The sequence below is a fragment of the Rhipicephalus sanguineus genome, chromosome 1 (assembly GCF_013339695.2).
Source record: "Rhipicephalus sanguineus isolate Rsan-2018 chromosome 1, BIME_Rsan_1.4, whole genome shotgun sequence".
Classification (NCBI taxonomy): domain Eukaryota; kingdom Metazoa; phylum Arthropoda; class Arachnida; order Ixodida; family Ixodidae; genus Rhipicephalus; species Rhipicephalus sanguineus.
The window spans coordinates 274,916,242-274,937,946 of record NC_051176.1 but is presented as its reverse complement, the minus strand read 5'-3'; the positions used below and the strand labels follow the sequence as shown (position 1 = coordinate 274,937,946).

General features: G+C 46.7%; 2 protein-coding genes across 2 annotated transcripts in view; one reads left to right on the top strand and one right to left on the bottom strand.

Moving 5' to 3' along the window:
* The first annotated feature begins 4,946 nt into the window (after window positions 1–4,946).
* Window positions 4,947–13,280, top strand: LOC119382882 (uncharacterized). Its single transcript, XM_037650780.1, has 2 exons — window positions 4,947–6,256; window positions 13,223–13,280. Exons 1-2 carry the CDS (start codon window positions 4,947–4,949, stop codon window positions 13,278–13,280), a joined length of 1,368 nt encoding a protein of 455 aa, XP_037506708.1.
* Window positions 13,281–13,962: 682 nt separating this feature from the next.
* Window positions 13,963–21,705, bottom strand: part of LOC119379001 (uncharacterized) — a 138,338-nt gene continuing 130,595 nt past the window's right edge. Inside the window, exons 5-10 of the mRNA XM_037648125.2 lie at window positions 21,558–21,691; window positions 20,610–20,726; window positions 18,642–18,751; window positions 18,025–18,283; window positions 15,695–15,873; window positions 13,963–14,354 (exon numbers count right to left, since the gene is read on the bottom strand). Coding sequence (XP_037504053.1) covers window positions 14,171–14,354; window positions 15,695–15,873; window positions 18,025–18,283; window positions 18,642–18,751; window positions 20,610–20,726; window positions 21,558–21,691 — 983 coding nt within the window. The 3' untranslated portion in view covers window positions 13,963–14,170. The remainder of the gene's footprint in view (window positions 14,355–15,694; window positions 15,874–18,024; window positions 18,284–18,641; window positions 18,752–20,609; window positions 20,727–21,557; window positions 21,692–21,705) is intronic.

Here is a 21,705-nt window from a genome sequence, read left to right as displayed (position 1 = left end):
AATGGATGGGAATAGAGACGTTATGACCACGACAGCACTGCAGAAGCATTACATAACAACAGTTCAATCAAATTTTACACGGGCATGTTCAGAGAAATTTAAAGATTATCCATTTCCAAGCAAAGACAACAGAATCATTGGTAATTGAATAAAACGAGCATTTATTTCCTTTAAAAAATATTGACAAAACTTAAAGCTTGTCATATGGCTCAAAAATAAATTTTAAAACAATATTCGATGCACTGATTTCACTGACAAGTACTGGCAGTTTTGTTAAGCAAAAGTTTCAATAGCAAAAGATCTCAATTATTAAAACTACTGCAAAAAAGTCACAAAGTCCTTTGAATATAAAAACTAAGCCAATAACCACAAAGTGGAATGACCTGTGAGAACATGTTGAAATCGGCAGAGACAATATGGCGTGTATTAAAATGTCACAAGAAAATGAGCACGAAATTGAAATGAAATACTATTACCGCCATAGTATTCGTTTCTGTATAATGTAAAACAAATAACTACTCGTTACCGTATGAAAATATAACTTTATGGCTTAAGCTCGAGTTAATCACAGGTGGCGACATACTTTAAGCAGAAGCTAAGGCCTATTTTCTAGGCTTTCTTGAAAATGTTCAGGAGCTTTACTACTTGTGTCCTCGGAGTCATTACCCACTGGCCAAGAAGGAGCCATTCAAGAGCGACGAGAACGTTGAACGCCTTGTGATGGCAGTCGATATTTAACAGCCAATGTGCTGCCATGAGTGCAGCTACTCATTCTTCGGCATTGGACCCACTGAAGAGCAGTTCTTTGTCCACATGGCGGAAAAGCTTGCTTGCATAGGGAAGATCGGGGCCATCGTACACAATGCAAGGTGTTATTGGAACGCTCGCTCCCTGCATGATAAAAAATAAAAAGATCATTGTCTGGAAAGCGCTAGGCAGACTTCAATTATTTGTTTCAGTAAATAACAGTTTCTGTACCGTGTACTATCGTGAGTAATATGAGCTCGAACATGAGAGCACGTGGAAAATAGCCTTAAAACTGAGATAGGGTGATACGTGGATGGCGCTGCCGAAACTGGAGGGGAGAGGGGGGGCGCTGTTCCGCTGACTGTTGGTACTCCCGCCTCGCTAGCGTTGCTGCGAGATGTCGGCTGATTGCATGCCAATGACCGCTAGCAATGATAACAAAATAAATAAATGAGGCGCAGCAAAATCATCAGCCGACACCACCGAGATACCGATGCGCAAGCATGGCCTGCGCATCGTGGCAGGCTACGTCACAGCCGATATCTCAGCAGCTACCTAGTCTGATGTGGCTGTTCGCGTTGATGGGAATTCATATCACCGCTAGCGGCCACTGACACTCTCTAAGATGCTGTTTCGCATCAACAATATCGAAGCGGGAGGGTCAACAGCTAGTGGAAGCGCGGCGCCCTTTCCGCTTTGTTTCCGACAGCCGCCGCTGCGAATCAGCCGACGTAAGGTTCAAGGCTGTTCGCCACGCGCTCGCGTGTTCGAGCTCATATTGTTCACGATAGTACCATCCAAAAATGAAGCTCATAACATGGCCCATATGGAACTGGAGAGAATTAACAGCTTTTCTACGTGCAATTAGCTTGTTTGGGAAAGAGAAAGTACTATTTGACAAATATCATCCGCATTTTTAAAGAAAAAGGAGCATTCTTTAGTGGCATGAAGGATTCCTGCACAGCGATAAAAAGCATATAAAACAAAACTCTGCACAAGGACTTCTCTTCAAGACTGCAACTTGCAGCCTTGAAGATGATTGGAGAATTTAAAATGTCTTATAAATCATTAGGCTTGTCTTTTACCAAATAACATCATTGGAGGTGGTCGTACAAACTGCGTTTTTTAATGTTTGTACACGTAAAAGTATTTCGCGAAGTTACAACGCCAAAGCGAGGCGAGGCGCATATAACTTAATAACCACAACAAAATAATGAAAGCTAGACTTAATGGAAACAAATAGAATAAAATAAATTGTGCTCGAACGCGGGCACTCAGGCGTACGCACGAAGGGGGGGGGGGGTGCACACCCCTAGTCAATTCAGACAGGGGGGGGGGGCGCAAAGTCTGCCCCCATACTTTGACTTTTTAGTAAGGCGGGGCGAGGGGGGGCAGCGATTAACCTTCCTACTTCCCTCCCCCCTGATGGGGAACCCTGCGCACGTCTAAGTGCACACTGATGCTCGAACTAAAGCTTGCACAGTTCAGGTAGTTAAGGCGATTCGGCCACACACAGACATGAAAAATTCATTCGAACACAAGTCAAGTTTAACGAACGGCTCCCCGTGCACGGGTGCCGGCATTATCAGGAAACCTATGTTACGGATGAATTAAAACGTCGGTACGAATTTAACGAAACGGAATGTATTAGCATTTAGGCGAGCTTCGCGCGGCGTACCTAAAACGAAGCAACATGCTGCGTTAAAATGACCCACACGCATCAACCCGAGCATCACGGTAGTTTTAGCGCACAAAACGAACACGGACGGAAAAGAACGACGCGGACACCACGTCGTTGTTTTCTGTCCTGTTTTTTTTTTTCTTGTGCGAAAAAAATGCACTTTAATTACCAACAGGCCGAAGCATACGCGCCTTAGACACGCTTGATGCTTAGAGGTAACAGGCGCCGTCACAACCCAACTTTTCTTAAATCAAAATAGTGGTTCATCGAGAGCGGGGCCCCCTTCCAACACCACCGCCGACAGGAGGGCACCGCCACAACTGCGTTCAAATCCCCCTCCGAATCACAGCCGCGCATGCGCACACTGCTTTCAACACCAAACAAAGCAAAGCTTGCCCGCGCCTAATGTCACACAACTTTGCCTTCATCCCGATGAAACAATACACTCACATATGCTCGCTACGTTAACAAATGCTCACCGAGTCAACCAGTTAAGAAAAGCTTAGTTAACGGCATTAGATCGCGCTCTCGGAGTTAACAAAGCGCTGGCCGTAGCAACGTGATAGTGGTACATACCGTTTCAGTTCGAGTGCTCCACGATATGAAGCTGCAGGCCTCCCTGTGAGTATAGTGCATCTTCGTAATAAGCAGCACTGGCAGAAGGTAAAGGACGAGTATAGACGTCAGATTCTGCCCAGGCGGCGCTGCGAAAAACACCGCCACCAGCGCCCTCATCGTAGCCCTGGCACTAACTGGGTAGTGCAAGGAGAGCCGCCCGCAAGCGAATGTGCATAGGCCGCAATATAACCCTCCTCTTTCGTTGGTGTCGAGGCGCGGTTTCCTGAAAATCAAGGACCTGGAAAGCTTCTTCCGCCAATCCACGCTTCAAAAACAAAGGAAGCTGATCAAAGCGAACAGCGAGTACAATGCAAAATAAGTTTTAGTTATTCCCGCGCGCTGCAACTCGCAAGTACAAGCGAGCATCACACGACACCGAGTTCGAGGCAAGCCCTCCGACATACGTTCTCTAGAGCCTAAATGCATTAAAATCGGGTGTATACGTATGCCACAGCGATAAAGTACCTACATACACGATCAATTTACTTAGCTATGCATCTTACGATCAGTGGTACAAAACTCGGTTCATCAGGGGCGAATGGCTCCGGCGATTTTCGCCTTTTCGGTTGCATTCTCCCTTAATTCATCTCTCGCTTCCTGTGCATTGGAGTGTTTTATTACGCATTCTCAAATAGTATCTTGATGGTCGTCTTCCGTTTGTATGTACTGCAAATGGGGATACGTGCGTGTCCACTTTCGCGGGGTACAACCAAAGGCAAAACCGTGGCCTCCGAGATAGCTACGGCAACCGCGGAGGACACGGGCGAAACAAACCTGAAGGGGGTCACGACCAACATTCTGCGATTTACTTGTGTGACGCACGTGGTGTTAGCTAGTTAGAACCAGAACTCTGAGCCTTCAAAACGTACATACGTCCGCAATGCTGTGTTGTGACGACCAACCCGTCGCGGTGTGCGTATCACGCGTCTCCAGTCTGCCTCTAGCTGCTCACTTCGTGTTACACGACAAGCACCTCTGCTGACCTTCATAGTCAAGGTTACCACGGTTTTGCATCGGGGCTACGCAAAACAACAGCAGAGCCACACATTCATGCCACCGGCTGTGGAAAACGCGGGCACTTCGCTTACCCAACCCGCTCGCAACGGCCCGTATCCAGCGCTCTCGCCTTTCTTCTTTGTACGACAACTATGGAAATCGGTAAAACTGAACGTTGTTATTCAGTCTTTTACGTCCGTGGCAATTCACAACGCAACAGTGCGTCTTTTGCGGAGTTTCTTCGTAGCGTGCGGAGGGCTCTCGTCTGCTGCTGTTTCCGCCGTCGTTCAGGCGAGTGATCCAGCAAGACTTCATGACGGTTCGGTGGCGCGTCCGACTAGCGGAGAGCAATTCACAGCTCTCGTTCTGACTGCTAAATGCGCAAACACACGCGATATTAAGCTCAATCGTTGTTTCGCACTCGCTAGTTGCACCTGGTCCCATAGCAAACTGTGCGAGAGGGTCGGTCTATGCACTACTCAATACTTCTCCGACAGGTGGCGCCACACATCTCGTTTTTGGGACCCCGGCTCCTGTAGCAGCCGCGGAGAACGTGACACATATAACACCAGCCCCAGGACATTCACAAGCGAAGGACTGTGAATGGAAGGTCTCACGAGTAGCGCTAGAACGTGCCCTAGCGCGAATAGCATCACAGACAGCACAGGGACTGGATGGTATACCCGCGGGTCTGGTGAAGCGCCTGGGAAAGATAGCGAGAGAACATCTCGCTGCTATCTTCACGGGTATTATAGAGGGAAACCCCATCCCCGCAGACTGGCTACGAAGCCGTATATGCCTAGTTCCCAAGAAAGGCGCTGACAGCGGTTACCTCAGCAGCTACAGGCCCATAACTGTGACCAGTGTGCTATACAGGTTATTTGCACAAGTGGTTAAAACGTGGATGAGTGGCTGGGCCGAAAGCAGCGGGCACCTCACGGAACTCCAAAATGGCTTCCGCCCAAACCGACGCCTGGAGGACAATCTTTTCGTGGTTACCCAATGCATTGAGGTGGCACGTAAACAATCCCGCGGTCTGCTCACATGCTTCTTAGATGTTGCGAAGGCATACGACAGCGTTCCACATGACCTAATGCTGCGGCGCATGACCGAGCTGGGCATGCCACAAGAATGGACAGACCTCCTACGTCGTCTCTATGCCGATAGCTCGGTGGTAGCACGCTTGGCAGATACGTCCTCTGAGCCAGTAAAGGTCAGCAGAGGACTCAGGAAGGGGTGCCCACTCTCGCCCCTGCTATACATGCTGTATGCATCAGGCTTAGAAAGTGCCCTCATCCAATCAAACATTGGGTTCAAGATGAAATTCCTGTCAGAAGGACAGCCCGAAGTATGGACACTACCGGGGCTGGTGTTTGCAGATGATATTGTTCTCCTTGCGGAAGACCGACATCAGCTCCAGCAGTTGGTGACAATATCAGCTCACCATTTGGCAGGCTTAGGCCTTCGGTTCAACACTCAGAAGTCGGCTGTTGTCCAATTTGCCGGAGAAGTGGATACAAACCTCCCGTTGGAACTTCCGAATGGAGACAAACTGCCATTCTCAACAGAATACCGGTATCTGGGTGTGACCATCGGCATGGGGGAAGGCCAGTTCTTGAGGCACGAGGATCGGTTGCGACAGACCTCCCAGCGCGCGAGCTGCATTCTGCGCCGGAGAAGCCTCTGGGGTTGCAACCGATATGTATTGGTGCGAGAGCTGTGGAAGTCGGTCCATGTCCCATGCCTGACCTTTGCGAATGCCATTATATGCCTGACAAGCAGGACCCGTGAGTGGCTGGAGCGAGGCCAAAGGGAGGTGGGCCGTTTGGCACTAGGCTGCCATGGAAGGGTCGCAGTGGAGGCCATTCAGGGGGACGTAGGCTGGTCAACGTTCGAGGCAAGGGAAGCCACAAGCAAGATCGCTTATGAAGGACGCCTACGCTTCATGAATGATCACCGGTGGGCCCGTCGCATGTTCCGCTACCTGCACTTCGTGGGGCTCAGAACGCAGTGGTTAAATAGAGTCTACTTTCTCCGACGCAAGTACGGAATGTTGGACTGCTCAACACTCGAGAACACGGAGCGCAAGTTTACCGCGGCAGTTCGGAAACGGATACGCGAAGAGGAGAGCGCACAATGGCAAATGTCGCTGCAGCAAAAGAGTACACTCCAGCTGTACCGAACATACAAAGAGGCCATTGCCCCGGAATCTTTGTACGATAACAGTGGTGGAAGTGGGCTACTGTTCGAGGCGCGCGCGGGAGCGCTTCGCACGCTGGCATATCGCAGCCGCTTTGACCCGAACATCGATTCAACTTTATGTAGAGCGTGTGGAGCAGAACAAGAGACAGTGGAGCACTTGGTACTGCAATGCCAAAAACTCTCACCCCGCCCGCCGGAGGCCACTACTCTCCCTCAGGCACTGGCCCTGACGGACAGGAATGCAAAAGCCGTTGCCACCACAAAGACAAGGCTCCAACAGTGGTGGAAGTGGTGCCAGAAGTGAACTCTTTCGTGCTTTCGTTCTTTTTTTCTTTCTTTTTGTCGTTCTTTTTCTTTCCTTTTTTTTCTTCATACCCAGGCTAGAACACACCATATGTGTCCACCCGCTACAAAGGGCAAAGCCACAAATCATCATCATCATCATCATCATCACTCCAGAGTCTGACGTCTATACACAGAGCACGCACACTTCAAACAACCGAAACACACCGATTGCAAAACTCGACCGATCGGGAGGCGATGCACAACACACGCAGAAAACGATGGAGTCCGGCGGCGTGTCTGAGCGCGTTGCTTAAGTCACGTGGGGATAGAGCTGTTCCGCGCGCTGCGCACGCGCGGCGGCTGCGCGCTGCGCCGGCCGAGGAGGTGGCGCCCGGCCGTTGTTGGGTCACGTGGGCGCAGCTTTCTTTCTGCGGCAGTGTTATGTTTTGTTATGCTTTACACAGTGTATTCGAATCGCAGTAAGCATTGCGACGACACAGTAAGGGCTGCTTGACTACAAGCAGGGCTTAAAGTCTCCCTTCACTGGAGGGGAGGCCCTCACAAAGCGGCAATATATATGTATATACGTATATAATCTCAAAGAAAAGATCGCCTAGCAGCGATCTTTTCGCCGCTAAACTGATGCTGCTGTGGTCTCAGCGGCTCTGCTACGCGCAGATCGTGGCTTGTTGGAACGCGGTGCGAGCTGTCATAGCGAAGAATAAACGCAGGATTTCTCGATATATCGGTCAAGATCCACTTTCGCGGTCGTTTTGGCAAAAATGTGATGGTATTAAACTCATGAAAATGCATTATTTTCAAGGCATGTTGGCAGGAAATAAAAACGAAAACATATTAGGCTAAAAAACGTATTATGCAGAATCGTGTCAACGAGATTTCCCTGTATATGTATGCTATAGATTAAGCTTTAGGAGAGGTGTTTGCGATGATCACAGAGCAGTGAAGCCAACTGTCTCTAAACAGAACAAATGCTTATGAATGCTAAACAAATACATGTATTATTCCGAATGTATTTCGGGCATTCATTCAACGTGTCAATCCAATCAAGCAATAAATGAAATTATTTTGGAAACGATTTCTCAAAAATAAATCTGGATGTAAAGGCTTAAATATATGTGAGCTCAAAATAAGTAACATCAGTTGACTCACTGCATTCAGAACCTCAGGCACGACAATGCTATATTTTATTTTCACTACCACTTGTCTAATAAAGTAGGCAAAATACATGCGTCTTTGCAATTACAGCAGACTTGTGATGCACAACTAAAAGAATGAAAATTGAGTGGCAAGCTTAGCAGACCAAGGTGAACCATTACTGATTCACGAGCAGATAGCTTCACACTCAGGTGCCTCGTGAAACACTATCCTGTGCCAAGACGCTCTGTCGAACAGGGTGGTGACCCGTGGTTTCAGGAGGCGTTGCCCGTGGTGTTCAATGTCTCAGTTAATTGCATTCAGCAGTACAACGATACCTGTTTACACCTATGGGTCAATTCATTGCGTGAATTGACCCATAGGTGTAAAATCCAAAGAACACCCATGGGTGTTTAACAGAACATACACCCATTGTACACCCAGAAATGAAAAAAGGGTGTGCGAAGGGTGTGCAAAGAAGACATTACACCCTTTCGGATAATATTGACAGAAAAAAAGGGTGAACGATAGGTGTTTTATCGCAAATACACCTATAAGGGTGTGATACGGTTTGCAGTGTGCTACACTGAGCACTCTCTCAATACACGAGCTGAAGGGAAGGGCGGTATTATAACGCAGGAACACCTTGCGCATCAGCTCGTAGTTGCGCATCGATTAGATGCTATAGTTTCCATGTACCCTATGAAGCGTCACGCTTCGCGCTGTTGCTGGCGCTCGGGTTACAACTTGGTTACAACTTGATTATGAAAAAAAAAAAGTAACTGATTACCGGTAATCAGTGAGAAGAAAATACAATTGAATAACCCGAACGTTACAGTTTCGAAAAAGTAATCGATTATATTCCGAAATTACAACAAAATGTAATTGATTACAAGTATTCGATTACTTGTAACGCGTTGCGTACAACTCTGATCGCAGAGTGTGAAAACAGAATAGCGATCAGACGATCGGAGAGGCTCGTGTCACCGCAAGAGTTGGATTGGTCGAGGTATACCGATTGCATGATATATTTGGGTATGCCAGGCATATCTAAGCTGCACGGCTTGCATATGCATTTAATTAAATTCTTTGGGTGTCAAAGGTATGATGTGATCATGAGGCACGCCGTATAGTGAGGGACTCCGGATTAATTGCGACAACCTGGGACTCTATTGCGTGCATTTAAACATAACTAGAGGGGTGTTTTTGCACTTCGCCTCCCTCGAAAGATGCGGCCGCCGTGGCCAGGAATCAAACCGGCTTCCTCGAGTTTAGCAGCGCCACACGATAGCTGTATACCACGGTGGGTGCATACCAGGGTGTGCAATTATAGAAAGGTGGCGTATCACAAAGAAACGGTTATCTGTATGGCGCGGGTAACACGGTCACGAACGGTGCATGATACAACAGAAGCACGATGCGCCCATCTGTGTATTCCTGCGAAGTATATGCGAGAGCATTCATGAATAAAGCTGTCAACATTTTTCCTTTAGCATCACCACATGCTTATGACAGGTCAAGTAATGCGGACTACGTCTAAAATATTTGAAGGGTTGCATCACATTGTCGCAACTTCGCTGATCACCTCCTTATCAAGTCGGCGCATATGTAACTTCACAGGTTGAAAGCGAGGTACGTTTTGACGCTTGCCTTTTGCAATTTTAGAAGCATAGCACTCTCACCTGCAGTTGAGCTCGTCACAGTGCATGACGCTTAAAGTATGCACTGTTTTCTTACGACAGTTTACTGCGGGATATTCATCCGACGTCCAGGAAACGGTCGAACTCGGAGAGATTGGCGCTAGAGGTGCGATTGGAGAGATTGGCGTTATACTTTACACGAAAACTCCGTCATGTATAGTTCCGACACGTTGGCGTTGTGAGCCAATCACAAAGGCCGTAGCTGCCCTATGGGCCAATCAGAGCTGACAAGATGGTAATTTGGCGTTATAGCGGGATTTGACAGTGATATTATGGTCATTGAATGCACAGAATATCACTCTGGGGCAGGGATGTATGCTTTGATACCGTCGTGGCTGCACATCTGCAGGAAAGGCAGGGGGAACTGATACCAGTGATAGCGGGTAAAATGAAGCTAGCCTGTAAAAAAAAAAAAAAAAAAAAAAGGTGGCAGTGCAGACACGAACACGAACAAGCTGAAGACATGGGTGACTGGACGAGCCAAGTGAAAGAAATTGATCGAAAACAACGACCGCATAGAGGTGAATAGGGGTAACGAAAGAACAAAAAAAGAAATCAGCATGTTCATTCATTCCAGAGACGCCTGTGTGGAAGTTGCGGAACTGAAGACCCAGGCGGCTTGACTGAACCGGCGATATGCGGTTCTTCGTTTTCCTGCACGCTTCACAATGTCACCGATGGGTGTTCGCTTTTATACACTTGTTATTGAAATTACTCGAGCTTTAACCAATTAAGTGACCGATATGCTGCGCTCATCAGCCATATAAACTCACATATTGTCAGCGGGAGGAAGCAAACATGCTTTCAGAAATGCATACGACAATTCTACACGATTCAATTCTTCAAATTATGCCGACGATGCCGCCGAAAACCGGGGCTGTCGAAGATTGGCACGGCAAACGAATATTGCGCGATACCTGACTCAGGAGAAATGGCTCGCTTGATGCAGTTAACGGCGTCTCATTACGGCGCTGAAGTTGAAAAAAAGAACATATGTCCTGCACACGAAGTCGACGTAGCCCTCCATATCAGAGCCCGCACTATTACGAAGTCAGGCGTGATCCAGCAACTATGTTGGTTACTTAATAGCAAGTACACTCAAGAAAGGGAGCGCATGTCTTCTGCTACGATAGTTGCATTTTTCCCCCTCATCGCCCGTGGAAGACTGCAGCTAATTTCCTAAGCTATCATTTCGATCGCAGCACGAAATGCCGCACTGAAGCCGCATCTAGCTCACGTATTCCAGGAGATAGGTCAGGCGTACCGTCGGCAGTAACGGCTTGTCGATCACGTCACTTGAGGAGTGACAGTTATTTGCGATGAAAACGTTTAGCGTTTGCTGCAATAGTCGACAGTAAGTAAAATAAGTACAATGTAATAAATTGTAACAGGGGTGCGCGAATAGTTGAAATTTTGAATACGAATCGATTAGTTGTGAATATTCAATTTGTATTCGATTGTGGAGTTCATTAGTCAAAATTGACTATCATTTGAATATAACGGTTTACAGCACTTGTCGGAGTCTCAGGAAGAGCAAACGATGCTAGTCGCGCGACTGTTCCAGACAATCCTGTTGCAGGATAGTCGTGTTGTTGTGCTGATGCACCAGTTCCTGAACGAACGCATAGGGCAGATGATTTCTGCTGCGCAATTTGCAGGCATTCGAGTGGAATGCTTTTAGGCAACCTGCAAGTGGCTGCCTCGATTCAGGAAAAGAAATTTATCTTCTAATGTGACATGTTGGTACCTTTTTTAAAACGGCATGTATTGTTGCACTATTGCACTAATATTCAACGACTCAGCACCATGCATGCATTCGGGGGTATTATTCCCTTGTGCCATAGCCATTAGTTACTGTGTCCAAGATAACAGAATACATAGTGTGTCGTTCACAATGACCTCACTTGAGCGCACGCCGATGTTGTGAACATGGATATGGGTATAAGCCTTGAAAAAAAAAAAAAGAATATACCAGGCAGTATCTAACCACACTGTGTTTAGAAACGACGAAATATTCGGAATTTCATTCAGTTTTTGGAGGAAGTTTGGTTTCGCTATTCGAAAATCTCTACATTCGAAGGTAACCAGGAAGAGAGAGAGGCAGCAGTTTAGGAAAGGTCAGAGTGGCCAACCAGATGAATAATTTCAAGGTGGCTGATTCAAGAAACTGTAATTTACAGAAAAGGAATACTGTATGCGCACCAGAAACCACTCTTAAAAAAAAAAACAGTAAAAAAAAACGATCAAACGAAGATAGTCTAGAAGCAATCAACGGCGTCACCATATATACAAGGTCCTCAAACAACCAGTAATTTCACTAATAATAATAATAATAATAATAATAATAATAATAATAATAATAATAATAATAATAATAATAATAATAATAATAATAATAATAATAATAATAATAATAGGTTATGCTAGCTATTATATAACGCGTGTGTAGATTATCTCTGAGTTGTCATAGCTCGACAAGTAGATCCTATATACTCGTTCGTAAATGTAAAACTGTCTTTGGAGCGAACAAAACAATGTGCACGATTGCATGCGACGTAACAGATGCAATAAATGCAACTTCAATATTACTCGTATTTAGCGACTTCGATCACTCGTCTACGGCTCAATAAAGCTGCACATTGGCAGCAGCACATTCTGTGCCACTTGCGACGGCGAGCCACGGCAACACGTACAAACACACATGAAACATTGTGTGAAACGTGGTGCGCCCCCCTCATGTGCGCGCGAACGCCAATTTATACCAGAGAACAACAAACGGAAGCCACGTACGACGTCTGTAGTGCTCAGGGACGCTGTGTGCTGTTGTGCATATGAACGATTTATTCTAGACCTGTAGTATACTGCTACACAATGAACTTTCATAAATAGACTGCACATTCTGATCGCGAGAATGATTTATCTTGAGTGCCTCCCTCGATAAACAGCTACTTCGGCTTGTACACCACCGCCCCCTCCCCGGACGGCTAGTAGGAGCAACGGATCCAGGTGGTGAAAACAGATATGCCGAAACCATGGCGTGTTCCAGCTGGGTCATGTAACATCACGCGCGAGCGTGTGTATCTCTGTCGCTGCATCAGTACTTGACCGCGGGATGGGTTGGTGAATGCCATCGTCGGGAACATTTTAAGAAGCATTATCGGCATGTTCGTTGCTTATGATGCTATTGCGCACTGAAAGCTACTAAAATGTGATGCCATGTCCCTTTTAGGTTATTTGACGGTATGATTGCCTTATTTTCAGACAGTTAGCCTTTTGGTCCTCGAAGCAGAGCAGACAAGGGGTGCCTTAAGATCTACAGTTATATGCTCAATTTTACTTACTGTTCTAGTGGAATCATACGAAGTTCACTGCGACGTGCGGCAAGCTCCGCGCCTGTCGACGTTGCTCGGTGAGGTGTTTTAAAGTGAATAGCTACAGCTCTTGCGGGGAAGCTCACAGCTCCTACAGACCCACCAACAGCTGTCGAGCATTCAGCGTAAAGCTAGAGATGGTCCTTGCGTTTGTTGTAACGCATGATTAGGGCTATAGCTGCTACATGGATACGAGAATCCTGCTTTCGTGCCTGGTACTGTCAGTCGATGTTTGGTCGGTCCAATCACCAACGAGCAGTCGGGAGACTCAGAAGGCATATAATCTGTAGAGATGCAGTTGCGGTAAGCCGATCTTATCCGACTTGGAATTCCAAACTAAGCCATGCCATCTGAACTTTCATGATAGAAACTATTTTAGATGGTCTCTGAAGAACTGACAGCTGTGTTGCAACTTTGGGGTTCAGTTGTAACTCGGCAATTGAGACACCTGTGGTGAATGTTTACAGACTGGGGGACATGGACAGTCCGCCTCGATGGTGCATGGTTACGTTGCTCGGCGGCTGACCCGACGGTCGCGGGTTCGATCCCGGCCGCGGCGGTCGCATTTCAATAGAGGCGAAATGCTAGAGGCCCGTGTAATGTGCGATGTCAGTGCACGTTAAAAAACACCAGATGGTCTAAATTTCCGGAGCCCTCCACTACGGCGTGCCTCATAATCATATTGTAATTTTGGTACGTAAAGTCCCAGATATTATTATTGTTATTATGGGACATGAAGGACAGGACTTATTCGTGAGGTTTCTTGTCACTGTGGAGTTTTTACACTTAGAGCTGACGCCTGTATTAGTGTGTGTTGAATCACAAGTACTGTATCTTGTTGAAGTGTGGGATAAATCTGTTTGGTAAGATATGCCCCATCACACTACCTAATGGGATAAGGGTGCAAGTCGATGAGTGAGAGATCCTTAAAAGCACAAAAGCTTGGGCGAGTTTGTAAGACACGACAAAATCACTTCAGTCTGTCAACAAATGTCTTGAAACAAGTTTTAAAAATTCCTTTGTGAAAATTCTTTTTCTGGCTTAACATGTTATGGACTAATGCTTATCACTGAAAGTATGATGGTCCGTCTTACCTTTCAACTTACCGTCAATCTGGCAGTTAGCGCAGACCTTTGGTGCCCTTAAACAATAATTGATGAGAAATGAAGCGCTCTACAATAAGGAAAACGTTTTGAACAGCAAGACGTCAAAACCGTGCATGTTTATTCGTCCAGTCTCGGTAAGGCTTGTAAATGAGCCTCAAGAATTGGGCACATCGCACACGAAAAAAAAAAAAAAAAGGTAAGTGGCCATCGCAACGAGTGTAAAATGAGTATAAAACAGGTTCGGTTTAGCAGAATGTACAAGGAAAGAAAAAAGTGAAAGGTTTAAGGAACTATCGATCGCAGCTTGTATCACTTTCCAACCGTCGTGAAGACCTCGTAGTCCAGCACGGTAAAGTTGTAGTCGCCCATGAGCAGGGTGCACGATGCGCCTTCGCCGTCGTAAGAGTGCGGTAGGTTCGAGTAACTCTCCATGTTGGCGTTGCAATGATTGGAGATGCTCAGGTCCGCGCCAGCCCCGAAAATTGGCCCGTACCTGCGACAAACAGATGAGAGAGCGAGCGAAAGCCGGGCAAGTTTGCAGGAGGATTCGTGGTAAGCGAATGCGTTGTGCACCAACGCGGAAACAATAAAAACTCTCAGGGTCTCTTACGCATTCGCTGAAGACGACTGGGCGGCGAAAGCCATCCGGTGTGAATACTTTACGGCGCAGTTTATGTCACGCGAACGCCGCTGTTTTATATTTTACAGCGAAGCTGCATATGGCCATAGGACATTCCGCTTATTAGCGAGAAGATGTGCCGCAGACAACGGGCACACCCCACCCACTGGTCCACTAAAAATACAGACGGGAACACTCAGGCGCCAAACACGAACGCATGTGCCACAAAAAAAGACAAGGCAAAAAGACGCATGCTCCTAAAATGGAAGGGACTGCCTGGACAGACATTTCGGATTTCGTTGCAAGGCGTCTGATCGGCTATGGTTCGAAATTTTGTGTCACCTCTGTGTCGTGTGCTAAACAACTTTGCTGGTCACCCACCTTTAAAGAGAAAAATGGCTCCTAAATATCCTTTTTTTTTTTTTTTAGTGACATGAACGCCGCAGAGACGATGTCAACGCGCAGCTCGCGCGCCTCGAGCCACGCGGCGCACGGGTGGCCATGCGACTTTTTGACGGCTTTTCGTCGCACATCGGCTTTTCGCTGAAGGTCACGTTCGCATAAAACTTATGTATATATGACTTCCGCCTCGAGAACGGGAGGACAACAGGAATGCCCGCGCTTGTGTTGTCCACGCACCGCGGACGCAGGAATGAAATTTCAAAATGATTACCAGCCCTATCCACGGTCCCTCGCATGCGCCACAATGCATAGCAACATGTTGCTTATGAAGGCAAGAACGCACCAGTTTCGCTCACAGAGCGCCTTTGGGAACGGTCCCAAGTCGTAACGGAACAGGTGATAACGTGAACTTTTAAGAATTTGCTGGCGGAATTAAACGTGTGACACATTTTCGCCTGCCGCCATATTGTTCTGCGGAGTAGGATAAATCAGTGATCACGCCATCGTCATTCACGGTTTGATGCTGTCTTCACACGCACACTTGCTCGTGTCATGCACACAATGGTCCGTCTAGTAACGCTTAGTAGAACGCCAAACAATGTTGGATAGTTAACCACCTGCTTCGCATAACATTGCTTCGCACGACGCGTGGCTTCGACATGGTTATATCGTTGTCTCCATTACCATCACTTTTCTTATCTCTCCAGCTTTTACAGCTATTTTTTCTTCTTATATTTCAATTAGAAACTATGTCAACCCTTCAAAACGAAAGCTCTCTCTCTCTCCATCAAGGCGTGCGCGGTTATACTTACTCGGGATGGTGGGAGATAGCGAACATCTTCTTGACGATGTCGAACTTAGTGGGCGGCAGGTCCGCGTTGTTGATGAGCGTGAAAAGGAATGCTTTCTCTGAGGGAATGTAGCGACCGCGGCCTCCCGTCTTGCCCCAAGGCACGTCGCTGAAGCCACCGCACAGCTGTCCCTGAGAACCCTGCGTGGCACCGCCGCACGCTCAAATAACAGCGCACTCTGTTGTGCTGACAAGCATGACAGAGTAAAAGCAGATAGGTGTTATACGAATAACTTTACGCAAATGCTAACAGTGTAATACAGTGAAACCTCGGTGATACGAATCTCGCGGGGTCGCCAAAAATATTCGTATCATCCGAAATTTGTATCACCAGAAAACATGCAAAATTACTCTGCGACAAAAGAAAGCTGGCATCCGTTTTCATTTATTGTTTCTCAGGGCGGTAACAGCGTCATGAAGCGCTCTGAAGAAATTCCAGTAAAGTTTTAAGATGTGAATGATCATACTCGTACTTGTAAACATACGTTGCTTGCGCGCGTGATGAACCAGGTGTGATGTGACCCGTGACAGCTAGTAGCCCCTTCCTAATCTTAGTTTGCTTTTTCGCATGACACCAAAGTACTGCGACGAAAGTGACTTAAGGAGCGCTTTGCACGCGATATATGAAGGCCAGAAAATTTTCAACCGCTGTCCTTTGTTTTGATTCTTTTGTTATTGCGTTGGTGTTGGGAATGTTTTTCGGGATATTTAGGGCCATGCCCGCACAATCGGGAGGTCTGCTCAAAAATCGGGAGTCTCCGGTGCAAAATTGCAGAGTTGGCAGGTATGCGCGCCTTCAACAACCGTGCATGTTGACGTTGCGAGGCCTAGCTCCTTCGCCAAGACCGTCCTCTTTCGGTCCTCGTCCACCTTTAAAGGCATGTCTGATTGCGAGGACATGGCTTGCATCGGCGGGGCAGGCATGTTCAAACACTGTACAACGACTCTGCCTCGAGCACAGCAGCACTCGTCAGCGCGTAAAAAAAAAAGAAAAACGCGACGCCAACGTCATCTGTCATCTGTACACGAAGGCACACAAACGCGCATTAAGTCTTTCAAGATGGTTGCGCACAATCTCAGAGGCTACGACGCGCCGCTGATGGCCAAACTGACGGCGCGGCGCGCTGCCCGCGCTTGGGTTCCTGCGGCCGCGCGATTGGCGCGTCTTCGGCGACGCTGCGGTCAGCACCTGTTCGTACCTGCGCGGTAGCGTGCGTTCGTATCAAACGTCGCGGGGTGAAAATCGGTTCGTAACAACCGTACTCCATTACATTGCAAGCTAAAGGGCTTTGACCGGGACCACAGAAAAGTTCGTATCACCCCGAAATTCGTACGAGCGGTGATCGTATCACCGGGGTTCTACTGTAATTAACAGCGCAATACTGTGCAGCAAAACATTATACCGCGTGACTGTATACGGCGCTAAAGTGAATGCTTGCCTAAATGCCCATACGTATGGATACTTCTACCATAAGGCAGTGCTCACATAACTTGCGCGCAAGGACAGTATTAGTCATTCAAACGCAGAGTTATGTCGAATATACGATAACTTGCGCAATTAAATCTTCAAAACAAAATGTAGCAAGTATAACGGCATTAGCTCTTCGATCTCACACAGAGAGAAATAGATGAAAAGGAAAAGGCAGGGAGGTTAACCTGGTAGTAATAACCGGTTTGCTACCCTGCACAGGGGTAGGGGGGATAGGGGTCGGAAAGAGGACAGAGAGAGAGAGAGAGAGAGAGAGAAAATAAAACAAAAAAAACAAAAAAACGAAAAATGCACACACATGCAGGACGTTCCTATCAGAGCCGTTCTGATAGACCGGTTGAACGCAGAAAGCGCAGTAGCGCCTGCACAGCCTTCTTCTGTAACGTTAAGTTCTGTCGGTGGCGCAGGATTCTTTCTTCCGAAAGAGTTAGGTCGTCCAGTTTATCAAGCGCGTTGCAAAGCGACAGTCGCACAACATTTAGCAGCGCCTTTGGGGGGCCGGGAAACCAGCCTAGCAGAAATATAGAGGAAGAAAGCCAAACATATTTCGGCTTGTGAACAAGGAATCGAGGCTACGACGTTGTTTATAGCAGTTGAGATGTTACGAAGTGCTTTGCGAACCGTGCACAGTTGGAGACTTCGTTTCGGTTATTCTTAGCGGCTCGAAAGGTAAAGAAAACTTGCTAATCGATGCTGCTGCAGAAATGTGAAACGTGCGCCATGGGGTCTTGATCGACAGGCCAAGCAATGCAATTAGGCTGCCCCGGCAATTCGCAGGATTATAAGGCTGAAAGCGTGCTTACCAGGGCGATGACAAAGGTAGGGCTGTGTCCGTCGCACAAATGGTGAAATGACTCGGCCGAGTAGCCATGGTTGGAGGCCCGGTAGAGGAGCCGCCAGAGCTGCTTCGGTACGCCATACCAGGCATTCAGCACTTGTTGTAGCCGCAGCTTGGGTCCCGTAAGCAGCTGCGAGCCCTGGAAGAGCCGCAGCGAGGTGCGCGGCTGAAGGTGCCTCTCCTCCAAGTGCGTGAACTTACTCGGCAGTGCTGCGTACCGGTACCTGCGCCAGCAGTCAATGAAGGCGGAAGCTCCTCAGCCACGCAGCAGAGCGGATTATGGCGCAAAGCAGCCTTTTCAATCTGCCTAAGAGGGGAGTTATTTTTATTTACAGACACCGTAAACCCTTATGTGGTCCATGCAGGAGTGTATACAAAGAATACAAACGTGAAATAAAGTTAAGTGCACTCAATTGCTTGAGATAGTTTTAAAAGAAATAACACATACATACATGGAAATACATGGCGATGAACTGTACGTAAATTGTTGCTAGTGCATGACAATATCGTTCAAATCAAAGTATGTTTGAATATTAGACTCGAACTTCTAGAAAAAACTGATATTTACATTACAGTTCCTACCTTTCCAGTGTCAATTCCATTGGAACAGCACCGGTCGGTTCAACTTCTTCGGCGAACACTTGACTGTCAATAAGCAACAGCCGCACATGGTTGATGACTCCCAGAAGTTGCTGTAAACGAACGGCCCAGCACTTTGGAATATGTGCTATGATGAGCTTTAGCACAATTATATGAGAAAGAGGAAAGGAATATACGGTAAAGCGCTTCTGTCTACTTAATCAAAGAAATGTTTCGTAATTAGCACTTACGAGACGCAGGAACTTTCATACTTCTGTAATGACTCAAGCTCGCTTTACAATGCATCACACGGTAGCTGGTATTATACCGGTCTTATATTGGTTTTGGAATATGACGCTGCTGCTCAGAATCATAAAAAGCTCAGTGAGCCAAAACATCCTCGATGAGGTAGGCAAACCCGGCGTCTTTCTTTCTTTAATGCGTCCTGATAGTTCGTAGGCATCACGGTCAAAACATGCGCAGTTTTGCCACTATATATACGTATGCTGTGCGATAGGATGGATACATTAAAGCCTACAGCCGCTATAATCGTCATGTGACTTGCCGCAGTGCTTCCTCGTAGTGACTTCATAACCTGCTACGTGTTTCCGACCACATTCGACGTTATTTTAGTTTTGTAATTCTCGAGGTATGTATGTATGTATGTATGTATTTATGTATGTATGTATGTATGTATGTATGTATGTATGTATGTATGTATGTATGTATGTATGTATGTATGTATGTATGTATGTATGTATGTATGTATGTATGTATGTATGTATGCGAAATTTTAAGAGTATTGTGAAACGAAAGAAGTGCAAGAAGTGGGCTTTCCCTCACAAAGACCATCACTACAAAGAAGCCAGCTTTACAAACTTTTGCATAAGGGACGCTTAGCAGCAATGCTCCCTTAAGACTGGCAAAGTATCTTGTCTTGAAATGCTGTTTTCATCCATCGGCAAACGGCTGATTTTGATTAAGAAAACGAAGGCAAATATTTACAATAGTATTCTTTTTTTTTGGAATTCCGTTCGCAAGTCTCAGTGCCGCTGCGTAAGCAAATCGGTAACGATTTTCAAGTATTATCTCGTATTTTAAGCCTTTTTCCACACGAAAAGTTCTTGAAGCTTGCCACGTTCAGCGTTTCGTGCCTTTGAAATTTAATGCTCCCTCTTTAGCGATAATCAATAAAAAATGTTCAATCAATAATATCCACCTTCAATATCTGTGACATCACTACGAACTGGCGAGGGAACATCAGTGCGACGCGGCTTTTTCTCCTCGCCTTTTTATCACTTTTTCTTTTTTTTTCTTTTTTGAGCTCAGCGTAACAGCGGTAGCGTTATACATACGTCTAACATGCGTATACGTACGTGTATGCATGTATAATCACTTTTTAAACCGCGTCGTCATTGACATGATCGCCGTCACCGTTTTGCAGGTCTCAAAAGTGAATAGATGAATGTCACACGGAGGAATATCATGCAGTGTCTGTCACAGATTTGATTACAGAAACTAACAGGCAACTGTAACATCATTTGGCCTTTGCGGTTGTTCTAGGGCACGAAAGGCCCAGACTCATGCGAGAAAGAATAAACCGTTCTGCTTACAAAGTTTCGCCTATGATTCATACGACAAAATTTTTTACTTGACAGAAGCTCTTTCTCTGACCACGTCTTTCAAGCTACGCGTCCACAAGATTCATACGTTGACGATAGACAGCACAGAGCTGGACGCACTTAGCGGCAACAGCATCAACTGCGATGCCCCGGAAAAACGTTTGTCGAAGTTAGTGAGAGCGTATTTGGCTTTCACTTCTTACATGTATATTCCGCATTTCAGATCGCGCGAGGGCATGGCGAGAATGGCAACGGCGACAAAGCGTATCGCTTTTTGAACTTCGCGTGGTAGAAATGAATGCGATATTGCTGACTTCACTGTTTATGGAAAAAGCCGGAACTACGATACCTGGCAAATCCTAGCTCTTTCTTCTTCTGTCCAGTGCGCAGTCGGCTGAGTGACTCCGGCATGGTGCTTCGCCCATGACAACACTGCTCGCCAGACGTCCTCCTCTTCCATTGCCAACTTGTCGCACGAAAGTCAACGAAAAGACCGAAAAGAAATATCGTGTGACCAAAGCGTCCTACAGACAAGTATCTATGAAGGAAATTCATGCGCGAAGGAAACACTTCGCACTACATATGGGCACCAAGCTTTAAGCATGTCTTCCAAGTCAAATTGAGCCGATTAACACGCCACCAAGCTTCGTGCCACGTGACAGCAGTCAGCTACCATGTGACACCACCGGTACACGATACAGATGCACATCATTTGCACCGAATGCGTGAAACGGAAGCAGTGTTGTCGCAATGGCTACAATTTTCGCCAGTTTTAGTGTCTAGCTTATCGAAATCAAACGTGAGAAAAAATGCTCAGCTTACTCGGACGCATACAATAACGTTCTCTTTGCTGGCAGGTTTCACGCACATATCTCGCAATTCAAGTGTTTCACAACGCCGATATTGCGAACAATTCTCGTCATTGATCGCCCATGTGCGAATTTCGTAATTACAAATTGCTGTTGTTAGTTAAAGGACCTAAGGTGGTACAAAATAATCGGAAGTCCTCCACTACGGCATGACTCGTAATCATATGGTTCTGACACGTAAAACCACAGAATTTAATTTTTATAAGTTAAGATTGCTGTCGTTGTACGGCATATTCCAATATACGAGCTTAAATTCATGCGCACGTAGTGAGCGACTGGCCGAGCCCCGTAACCACTGTACCACCGAGGGTGGCGTAAGGTAAGTGGGCGAAGTTTGTCTGCGCTGCAGCATGGATGGTCCAGTATATGGTCACTGATAGGGCATACGCCATGCAGGCACGCGTTATCGTCAGTGGAATGATACTCACGTAGTCCGATGACACGAGGTGGATAAGAGCGTCCTTGGGGAGGTTAAAAAACGCACTCGTCTTGACGCACTCCATCGCGTTTTCGCCCACGAACGCCGTACACCTGTCCACGAATGACTTGCCCCCTTTTGTACCTGAAAGGCGGAAT

Excerpts from the sequence above, each read along its gene's own strand:
- LOC119382882 (XM_037650780.1), top strand. The coding sequence starts at position 4,947 with ATGAGTGGCTGGGCCGAAAGCAGCGGGCACCTCACGGAACTCCAAAAT. Across the intron at positions 6,257-13,222 it reads GCCATTGCCCCGGAATCTTT|ACTGGGGGACATGGACAGTC; the intron begins GTACGATAACAG and ends GAATGTTTACAG.